General features: G+C 40.5%; 1 protein-coding gene and 1 non-coding gene across 2 annotated transcripts in view; one reads left to right on the forward strand and one right to left on the reverse strand.

Moving 5' to 3' along the window:
- The window catches only part of LOC140930513 (electrogenic aspartate/glutamate antiporter SLC25A13, mitochondrial-like), a 21,319-nt gene extending 13,883 nt beyond the window's left edge, over positions 1-7,436 (forward strand). Inside the window, exons 14-20 of the mRNA XM_073380231.1 lie at positions 94-174; positions 1,164-1,307; positions 1,980-2,118; positions 2,548-2,603; positions 4,373-4,475; positions 5,710-5,803; positions 6,229-7,436. Of these exons, the coding sequence (XP_073236332.1) occupies positions 94-174; positions 1,164-1,307; positions 1,980-2,118; positions 2,548-2,603; positions 4,373-4,475; positions 5,710-5,803; positions 6,229-6,403 (792 nt within the window). The 3' untranslated portion in view covers positions 6,404-7,436. The remainder of the gene's footprint in view (positions 1-93; positions 175-1,163; positions 1,308-1,979; positions 2,119-2,547; positions 2,604-4,372; positions 4,476-5,709; positions 5,804-6,228) is intronic.
- On the reverse strand, positions 5,127-5,199 carry Trnan-guu (transfer RNA asparagine (anticodon GUU)). Its single transcript has one exon. It is a non-coding gene; the product is annotated as a tRNA-Asn (tRNA).
- Positions 7,437-11,468: the final 4,032 nt, after the last annotated feature.

Below are 11,468 nucleotides of genomic sequence, written 5' to 3' on the forward strand. Positions count from 1 at the left end.
GAACAACCCACAAATATTTTAATATCAATTTTGTCTCCATTCAGCCTGTTCTTTAGACACCTTCTTTTATCTGTGAGTGTTTTCTTTCCACAGACGAATGATTTTGTCCGTGACGTGTTTCGAGACAAGGATGGGTTTATTAGCTTACCATTTGAAGTAGTTGCCGGTGGATGTGTAAGTAAACAGTTTGTTTTTCGGTGAAAAACTGAGACAGCATATGATTGTGCTATAATAGTTTAGATGGAAGAGGGAGATCTGGGGTGAGGAGAGAGGGTTTCAATGTACTGTGGAGCTTGTACCATTTTAGGTGACAGACGATATTATAGGACTGACGATATTATAAAAGTGAAGTTCTATTCCAAAAATTTGCCATACTTCATTAGTATCCTATGGTTGGAAAACATATAAGAAAACCCTTTTGGTGGTATACGGCACTGACCTTTTGCTGGGTTTCTTGGGTTTGTAAGACGCTCTTGTCTGTGATTATGTTGTACCCCAAGGCGTTTAAAAATTCCTTTTAATTTATTACATGTACGTACAGGTGCTAGAAGCTTAAATACAAACACGGCTTACTCCGCAGTGAACGCCCAATCGCGGTTAATTAATGGTGTGTTTTAGCTGGGCTTGATCAATGTTCCACGGGCTATAGTTTTTTGGGTTAGGAGAGGGGCATTTCAGTTTTCAGATGAAAGTTCAACGACATTTATCAACCATCGTCCAGGTTGGGTAGCTGAAAATAACTCTCTGTACCATTTGATTTGTCAGCAAATTTCTCCTTGTTCACTTGGCTTGTCTGAAGCGAAATGACCGTCGTTACTTCGGCGTAACATGTTTGACAATTTCAGTTTATTGTTTTGCCATAAGATGTACAAAAAGAAGAAAATCTAAATATTTATAAAGCTAATGGCGAGGAAGCCCAAGCGAAACCACCGTGCTTATATAAGGAATGGGCTCCCTCAGTTAAATTAATCCAACAAAATATGAACAGAATTATGCATGCAAAAATCAATGGCAGAGCTACAGTAAATCTTAAAATAATATATTAGATAATCGTATTAATCATAGGCTTAAAAAAAGCGAAAGGAAAAAAAACTGAGAAAAAAAATGAAAAGCAGAGGTTAAGAAAAAAACTAAATGAATATTTATGATATGATCACTTGCAGGGAGGTGCAGCTCAGGTTCTCTTCACCAATCCTCTGGAGATCGTCAAGATCAGGTTACAGGTTGCAGGCGAGATTGGAGCGGCTGGAGACAAGGTCACCGCTTTACGAGTCATTAGAGAGTTAGGGCTGGCAGGACTTTACAAGGTAATCCCCTCTCAATCACTTGTTGACTGAAAAGAGTCAAAACTGGATTGCTTGGAAAACTTGTAGTCTTCATGTTTCAGTTTACTCTGTCGGGTAGACAAGCGCTTTCTCCACTTGTACGACTCGTACGACTCGACTACCATTACACGGGGTCTCTTGCTAACATCACAAGCAACAAAAAGTGTAAGAAAAGTGATATCTCTACATTTTGTGTAGGGGTAACTGCTCTAAGTAATGAATTAAGCATAGAAACGACCTAAAATAGCAGTAAGATATATTATTTGGCTTCCTTCAGAAGAGAAGAGAGCTGCAAGGTCCAGTCCAGTCGAGAAATGCATCTTATTAATGGGACTTAGAAATTTTGTTACTTGTGATGTTAACAAAAGACCCCATGTAATGGTAGTCGAGTCATACGACTGGAGAAAGTGCTTGTCCACCCGACAGAGTAAACTGTCGAGTGGACAAACGCGTCTCACTAAGGGCTTAGAGATTTTGTTGTATGTCGTGTCGCAACAACTTGTCGGCTTGTACGAGTTGTGAAAAGTATTTTCCCACTCGTATCATGTCGACAGTACTGGACATGACTGGAGGGAAAAAAACGCTAAAATAGCCGCCCCAAGCTCTCTTTGTATTTTCCTGACTGAATTGCTCTTTATTGTTGTTACGTGGCAGGGTGCAAGAGCGTGTTTCCTACGTGACATTCCATTCTCCGGTATATATTTTCCTACCTACGCACATCTTAAGGATCATTTCGCAGACGAGAGTGGTCACGTGAGCGCTGGTGGACTCTTTGCCTCGGCCATGACTGCAGGTGATAAGAATTGTTAATACAATTATCTATTTATTAGTTTTATAGTTTATAAATAGTCAATGCAAAGGCGTTTATGAACCTGTAAGGTATGGCAGATCAGTAAAGCAATTTTTAAGCGGTCGGTCGTTTGATAAATCAACTCATTCCTTTCGCTGAGTCTCGTTTGGACAAGAAAGAACCAAAAACTGTCCATATCTGTGTTTTGTAGTTCATAACCTACGCGTCCTTTCCTTATTTTCGTGCGCGAACACGATGAAGAACCGAACAAAAGAAGTAAAATAATTGTCAGACAAGATGTTCACCCGAATTTTCACATGGAGTAAATCTCTCCACCTCCTCTGTCTTGTGTGACGGAATCGCTCTCATTTGTGCACGCTTGCGAGGATCCCATCACACTTTTTCTAATGTTTCTGTTATGTGTTTCTTAAGGTGTTCCCGCAGCCGCACTGGCCACACCAGCTGATGTTGTCAAGACAAGATTACAGGTAACCAAATGTTATATCGTATGAATTTAGTGCCCTTGACAGATGTGAAAATCTTAAAAAAGCTCATTCACTCGTTTAGTACCTGGCGAAAAATATGGCCATGATCTAAACGAGCGGGAGTCTGGTACGACTTATAGCCGCAAAAGCTTTTGGGATCGTTTAGAGGGACAGCAAAGAAGTGGCGGACAGCAGTAAGCCACACCCGTGAAGACGTCCTCAAGGTCCTTCTTACTGAAGAATACATGCCTGGTTAGGAGTTCTATAATATATAGAATTAGCCAAGGCCAAAGGCGAAGCTCTTAAGGGATGCTTTAAGAAATGTCTTTCTCAAGTAGTTCGACATTTGCCGTAAGCAGAAAGCCTACTGAGTTCCACCTTTTAAAAATGGACCTGAGCCCGCGATCAATTGATAACTTTAAAAAAGTACGTCACCTCCATGAGTTGTATACCTGGGCCCGCGATATAGTCATTTGACACTGGTCACTGGATGCCCCTTTTTGACAGCTGTCAATTGACCATAACATGGATGTCCTATACAAAGTTAAAGATAGATAGTATATGCCTTAGACTCCCAGGTAGTATTTAAGTGTGACATTTGACATCGGTTTACATGTAGTACATGTACGGACGGTCGCCGGGCGAACGCTGACGTCACAACCAAAATTTCTCGGATGGACAGATTACCAAATTTTCTTAGCAATGGGGCTCCGCTCGCGCGTGGAGCTCCGCTATTAGGTTACATTTCTATTACTTATATTGCAATGTGGAACACAGCAGTTGTAGTGCGTCATGTTTGTTGATCTTCATGCTGTTCCTCCAAACGATCAACAGAAGCTTTGTGGTCGCATATCGTACCCAGTTTTTCACTCGTTTAGAACATGGCGAACTGGGAATAGCTTTTTCGCTTTGAGCTGATATTTCTAGCCTTACCAAAATTTCAGGAATGTCACCATGGCAATGTTGAACGCAAGGGATAACTGTTCCATTCTTCTATGAAATAAATCATTTGTTTGAAATGATCATGACTACAATAAGATATTAGTTTTACAAGTGATGCTGATGTTGGATATATAAGATTAATTCATACTTAAGACACGGTTTAAACTGATCCAAACAAGCTTCTCTTCTCAAATCAGAATATACTCAAGGCTCAGTCTTGTGGTGGTTGAAAATTTATTATGTATAGCAACTGTTCGAAAACGAATACAAATTTCGCTATTCTCGACAATTTTAAAGAGTACTGCGGAAATGAGGAAAATTGTTAGAGTTTGAATGGCTTTCTATGTATCGATTGAATTTGGGACTCGACCCAGGCCCTTGCGGCTTGATGAAAGTGCACAATTTTTCAGTGTACAGTGGTTCTAAAGCCCAGTTTTCTCGAGAAAACCTGCTCTTGTAAATTGGAAATCTTGACAAAAAACTTGGCAATCTTTTCCTTTTACACGACCAAGGAGAACTTAATGTGTGTGTAAGCTAAAAAAGGGCTAGTTACTTAACACCTTAAAAAAAATGAAGCAAGACTTTGTTGGGTTTATACTGAGTAGAGGGAGACGTTGACCTCGTTTGGTGTAGCAAACATACTCTATTAGCGTGGCTTTTGATTGTTGAGCGAAAACGCACGCGTCGCATTTTCAGCTGGGACAACAGAAGAACAGCGTGGGCAATAAATTAAATAACGAACACTTACTGAAACCAATTTTCATCGCTCTAACTGCGTGTCCCGAAACAAATCTTCATTGTTAATGAGCGTGATTTGCCCGCGCCTGCAGGTGAAAGCAAGAGCTGGTCAGCAGACTTACCGGGGAGTGATTGACTGTATAAGAAAAGTGTGGAAGGAAGAAGGAGGAAGAGCGTTTTGGAAAGGAGCAGGAGGTCTGTTTATGCTTGTGTTCGCTTGATTTGTCCCATTTTTTCATCTTCAGTGTTCTTACCCTTTTTTGCTCAGAAATACATTTACAAAGAAGCAGTTCTAGAAACTTGTTGCTTCAGGGTTGACTTTTTTCATGTGGACCTCGCTGATTTTCTTCAAAAACACACTCAATTTAGTTCGCGTACCAAAAAGGTAAAAGAAAACAGTTGTTAAGTCCACTCGTTACTTCTTTCTTGATAGTGCATCTTGAATCACTGTGAGGGAGAGCAAGTATTCATTTTACCTACTTTCTATTATATAACGTATGTTTAGGTTACTACTCTCTTGTAGTTTGCCTGAATCGTGTGTCCCACCCATTGTAACTGATATCCATTTTAGGACTCGACAGATTCCTAAGCCCTTTTAAAGCAGATTCAATATGTTGGTCTAACCTCATACAGCCACGACTAATTTCAGATCATACTCTAGTAGATTAATCTGATTATGGGTCATTTGTCGTAATTGCTTATCCATCAAGTTTCAGGTGAAGTTATGAATATATGAAAAATCATATAATTATGTGAACTGCGGAGTGAAGAATTAAATGAAGGATGATCATCGCAGTCATATACGCAACTTTTGCAGTTGCGAAAAGAAAGCATGAAAAAAAATTCAGGCTTGTACGGGATTCGAACCCTTGACCTCTGCGATAACCGTGCAGCGCTCTACCAGTTAAGCTAACAAGCCAACTGGGAGCAGGTCGTTGAATTGGTTCGTTATAAACCCGTGAAAGGATGATGATGAAGTTATGATTATATCAAAAATCATATATGTGGACTGCGGAGTGAAGAATAACTGCGATGATCATTCTTCATTTAATTCCATCATGTTTCATTGATAGAACACGCAAGGGTCAGGGGTTCTTACCTACCATTTTCTTGGAAAAAACAGAAATTCTGGTTGGAAAAACAATTGGTTCGCGCAAAAAGGGGCTATGATTTGAAGGGATGCAATTCTTCTACTCTTTTTAGGTTTTTAGCCCATTTGGATATACATTATAGCCGGTCTTTCTCCCACCACGTCAAATTTTATGCTTTTGTGGTTTGTGGAAATGGCGGGTAAGCACCCCAGGGTGCCCTCCAGGGTACAGACGTTCTGTTATTTGACTGACGACTTGAAAGAATTTGGTCCCAAAACTGGTGGACTTGCAGGGGTACGATTGAGACTGACTTGGTTACCTTTGTCGGTCTCTTTTAGCTCGTGTATTTAGGTCGTCACCTCAGTTTGGCGTCACACTACTCACGTATGAACTTCTCCAAAGATTGTTTAAAGTGGATTTCAGTGGAAAGGGGTGAGTACACAATTTTGAATTATCTTCAAACGAGTAAAAAACGACCTTCAGTAGACTAGTAGATCAATTGGTACTCTCATGTTAGCAAAAATATGTCACTAATAAAATGAATTCTTGAAACGTTATCGCAAAACGCGATTAATGCCCCAAAATGCATTCTGATTGTCAATGTATTTAAGGCCAAAGTACTAATTGAAGACACTATTCTTACGTCTCCCACTGGAGAAGTGGCCGCCTTTTTACGTGGTTATCCGAGCCACGTTAAGGTCTAGCCGTTGGCAGAGCGTGCAAAAACAATACCTTCATTTTTCAGTTATTTTAAACCATGGGTATTGGTTCGGCCCTTGAAATCGAACCCGCGACTTCCTGCTCTGCAGTCAACGCTCTTCATTTATTCCGAATGATATTTTTTTGTCCCTCGACAGAGTGGTGGTACACGAAGCCTGGAGCGAGAAAAAAGCTTTCAACCCAGACGTATCTCTTCATCCTGACCACATCGGCGGCATGAGACTAGCTGTGGCCTCCTTTGCGGGCATCGAGACTAAGTTCGGCTTGTGCTTACCCAAGTTCTCGCACACTTCAGGACAAAAGAAAACTTGATAAGAAATTCGCCAAACAATCGAAATATGAAGATCCAAGGAAAAAATATTGAGGGCAATTTACGGACGCATTTGCAACTTACAGGCGCATTAGCTAATCGTTTGCTTTACTGCGGGTGATCCATGAAACTTGTGTGGGCTAAATAATTTACTATCTGAAATACTCCTACAACTGTTAATCAATGCGCTGATTTCATTTGGACGAGTTATTTGGTGTAGAAGCGGTATTATATTGTAACAAACACGAATAATATACGGCAGTAATATTTTTTTTGTATGACAATAGCAGTTTCTCATAGCAAGTGATGTGCTTATCATCGAAACTAACAGGGAGGGAGAGAGTGCAGAGAGGTACTTAGACAAATTACTTAGTTATTGGCTGGTCGTAGAATTTCTTCGTTCCTATAATCAAGTTTTATTTAACAATTATTTAGTCTTTCGAAGCAAGTGATACAAAAATGGGCAGGGATATACTGTAGAAAACAATATTATTTTGTCCAGTTAGTTTGCAATATTTACTAGTGAATGACGGCTACTGTACATACCACCTCTGACACACTAGTGAAGAAGTGAAGTATTGTTTAGGTCAGTACTTTGTGATCGATTTGATAAAGGAACGAACGATGAGTTTCGCATTAGTTGAAACAAAGCATTTCGTTTGAATGTCCTTTAGACAAGAGGCTCCTTGAAATGCGGCAATTAAAACAGTGAAGAAGTAGTTTAGGGTACTATCCACTGCGTAAATGAAATCTCCATCCAGTGACTTGTACGATTGTGTTTACATTCGCCTGGCTGATAAAACAATGTTTTAGTTTTATGTTTTGGGATCCTACATTTTTACGAAGATTAAGACCCCTCCGGGTTCGTTCCTTGAATTATTGGACCAAAAACCAACGCTTGGCAACAGTTGTTCTTTTTAAGTGTTGGCTCAAATAGGCCATAGCCAAAAAATACGTATATGTAGTTGTCAGCGACTTGATGGTAATCTTCACTTTCTATGGTTTGAATTACATGTTGGTATAAAAATGAGACAACTTATTTGAAGCCCTTTCTCGAATAAGTGAATCATGCAGGAAATGGGTATGAATTGACACGTTTAATTTCATGTGTTTGAAAAAGTATTTATTTGCGATGAATCCAATAAGCGGGGCAGAAGGTTTTCATTTACAATCTTTGTTGCGAAAAAAATGGCTACGGGAACCAAATATTAAACCGTATCGTCTGTTTTTTCGTTTACGAAGAAAACTCGCCCGTGTGAATGGGAAAACTTGACAAGTCTTTCCTTCTCAAGTTTTCCCATGTTTGCACAAAGTGCATCTTTGATAACGATGCGTCACTAGAAAAAAAATTAACTACCAATAAAATGCCCATACTTCTGGGCTTGTGCTCACATTAATAAAAAAAATACGTATTTTCTGTATATTTGTGCATAATGCATTGTAAACAAGTTATCACGGGTGTGGGTGACATGGCTTGATGGGTCAGTTATCTTGTCTAAGGCGACCCACACATGCAAACTTACCCACAATGCTGGTCGAGCTACGAAAGCCAAGCACCAAAAATTTGCCCTTGGGACGAAGGCACCCCTCCTTTCCTAACCCTATTAAATCACTAATCTTCATAGTCATTCGGCGTTCGGCGTGGTTTTTTTGCCGGATTCCGTGTTTTAGGCAAACCCAAGTCGCACCGCGAAACCGCGAGGATCGTAACGACACACACTGCCGACAATGGTTTTGAGACGTCAAGATGCTATTAGGGAGCGTTACTTTTATTGCCGTTGGCCGGAGGACCAAAAGATGGGAAGCGCTTTGATGCCGAGTGAAGGCTTATTTCTTCTGCTAGCTTCCATACAAGCTCAGATAATTGTGAAAGGAATACGCAGAAATGAAACAGCAACAATAAAGACTGTAAGAAAGAAACCATTGAGACATTGATGTGACTGAGGAAATCTTGTGGAGGGGAGCTTCGTGAAGCAGATCTAGAATGTTTTGCAACGACGCGTTAGTAAACTTTTTAATGAATCTCCCTACGGCCGACAAAATCAAACAAACAGGCGCTACATGTTTAGAGAAACTAGTTCCATGAAATCATAATATAATTTTTTTGACTAACCTTTGCGATGATTTATAGCGTTGAGATTGCATTTTTATTTGTGTCTTTCCAACGTTTGAGGCTAGAACGCGAGCAAATCAGGCAGATATTACTGGACTTGGAACAATTGACCTCTGACAAGAGTTTCACATTAGAAAATCTGTTTTTAAAGCGAGCGGAAAGAGATTTTCGGGTCGCGAGGCGGCCCTGCTAGCGATAAAATCGCGATGAGTCTTCCTGCCGCAAGCCAAATTTGTAAATAAGACAAAAGATTTCTTCGAAAGTCTAAAATATTGCCTGAGAATATAAACAACAAATCTCCGTCGGCGGTGCGGTCCGGAAGGAAATCTTGTCGAGTCAATTTGACAGTTCTATTGTCTTTTGAAGAAAAAACAGATGATGCTCGCGCGTGCGCATAATCGGGACACTGTCCCTTTATCAACGACGGCAACGGCAGCGAAAACGTCAGTTTTAAAATGAATTCCCGTTTGCCGTTCCGGCAAAGAAATGTTCACTGAAAAGAGCATGATGCACATGCAAAGTTGTTGTTTTGCTAATCTATACCTGTTGCTTTTTGGCCTAGCCTGCGTAGCTTGCGGGATTCTTGCACTCCCGCTAATCCCACCAGCTACGCAGGCTATTTGTGGCCATTCTCGTTGCCGTCGCCGTCGTCGTTGCTTAAGTTTCCTATTGTTTTCCTGCTGTTAACTGTGATTATTATTCATTCAAAATATTTCCCCAATTCTGATTGGCTAAAAGCACACGCATAATTCACCATAACTAGTTACTGATGACCAAATTTGGAAGAATTTTGTGTTTAACGAGGAAATGACGTCAAAAATGCAGCCCGCTATAGGTTAATGCACCGTTAACCGAGAAGACCTGGGGACGAGGTTGAGTTGTTTTGGTTGTGAAAACAAAAATGGCCGACACTTCACTCGTTTTAAGAGTAAGAACTACAGCTGGAACTAGGCGAAATAATAGCTAAAAACATAGCAAAAACAGCAAGAAGACAACTCGGAGGGCGACATCTGCTATTTGGAGAATATCTGCGGAGCTGGACAAACCTAAATGTACACTATCGAAGATGTACTTAACGTCGATGGAGGTAAGCATGTTTTAGCTATGTTTTTAAACTAGGAATTATTTTGAATGTATAAGAAAATAATTATTGAATTCGGCTTTCGTATCATATGAAGAATTATGGAGATCTCGGAGGGTGTTATCCGACCTTCATAATTCTTCGTAAGATACTCAGGCTCATTCATTAATTGGTAATTAAATGAGGCCGAATATAACATGGAAGGAACGATTTTCGAGTTGATTTTCGCTCGTAATGGCGCCGGCAGATCTCGTACTCACATATGGCGTGCGCTCACAATCTAAAAGATATCCCCCGAAGCCATATCCTGGTATCTGCCAAATTTTCCATGCTCTCACCCAGACGTTCTTTTGGTCCGTCATGCAATCCGTGGGGCAGGAATGCGTGACGAACCCCTAAGAACGTCTGTGTGCGAAACTACCACTCGCATTCTCACATATCGAAATCACTGTCTCGCTCACAGATTTTCGAGCTAAAGAGAGATTGCTCTCAGTCTAGATATCTTTCCGATATCTGCAAAATTATCAAAAACATTGTCAATCGGCAAAGAGAACCTATCAGTTTCACTATAATCACGTCTTCTCGTATTAGACTTGCGCAGAAAATTTCAGTTCCCAGACGTCTGGTTTTTGTTGTTTCAAATAAGGTTGAACCTTTCGCCGTGTACCACTTCCGGCAAAGTTTCTTAGAAAAGCTTGCGTGAACGATGTAGAAAAAGATACGTCATTTCCATTGTCATTTCTATCATAGACCTACCATAGCTCTCGACCATTCAGCGCACAAGAAAACATAAGAGGTGCGGTCACACTAGACGTCTTGGCCAGGGTTCGCTCTGGCTTGATCACTTTCATGTTTTCGGTCACCCAGCGATAAATTGCCCAAGGGGAAGACAAAACCCTTGAAAAGTCTTGAAAACATTAAAGGCTGACATAAATCGAAAAACGGTTTCGACCATTTTTACCCTTTTTTCAAAAGATCGCCACATCAGTTAAGCTTGGCAAGAGCGATTCAGCCCTTAATTTTGCCTTTTTTAGTCTAAGACTGAAAAGGAAAGACGTCGACTTCATTCGCACTTGAAAGATAAGCAAATTTTAGCCTAAATTCTCGCTCAGAAGTCAAAAGTACGGGTTTACTAAAATGGTACTGGTTGCAACACTTCATAAGAAAAGAATTCTTGACACGGATTTAAAGAAAACTTGTGAGTGCTTTTGAATTTATTTAGAGTAAAAAACTGAAAAGCCTCCACAGCAGTGCTCAAAATCCTGCTGAATTGTTGAACTTTTGAGTTTTCGCGTAGGATTTGCCGCTAAGACGAACACAGTACGTAAACAACACGTGATTTCCACTGCTTGGTACCTTTCACTTTCTCGTGATTGGTTGAGCCGCTTTGGTAATTCTTTTGTTCTATTTGACGTATCCATAGAAATTTTTTCGAGGCAATTTCACCTTTGAGAAATCGCCGACACAAAAAGGGTTGCTCCCCCATGGGCGACAGCCATTTGCCAATGGGTAAAATCGCTAGTGTTAACGCACTTAGCATAGCCTGTGGTGCAGCCGGCCAACGCATTGTCTAGGTAATTTAGAGTGTCTGCGACGTAGGGCAACATAATAGGGCATGTCTGTGACAGCTGTTTAGGTGTTGTGGTCGAGTTTAACTATAGGGAAATTATTACCTGTTTTTGGCATTGCTGGGATGGTTGGAAGAAAAACTCGCTCTGACTGTCACTCGACTAATTTTCTCAAGGGTTTTCGCGGTACGATACTTGTAGTGATCGGGATTTTGAGTATTGGGTCGTTAATTTTCGTGTATCAAGCAAGTCTGGTTTTAAACCTTAAACATCATAGAATTCCTCCGAAAATATTACTCGTGGAA

This window comes from Porites lutea, chromosome 3 (assembly GCF_958299795.1).
Source record: "Porites lutea chromosome 3, jaPorLute2.1, whole genome shotgun sequence".
NCBI lineage: Eukaryota > Metazoa > Cnidaria > Anthozoa > Scleractinia > Poritidae > Porites > Porites lutea.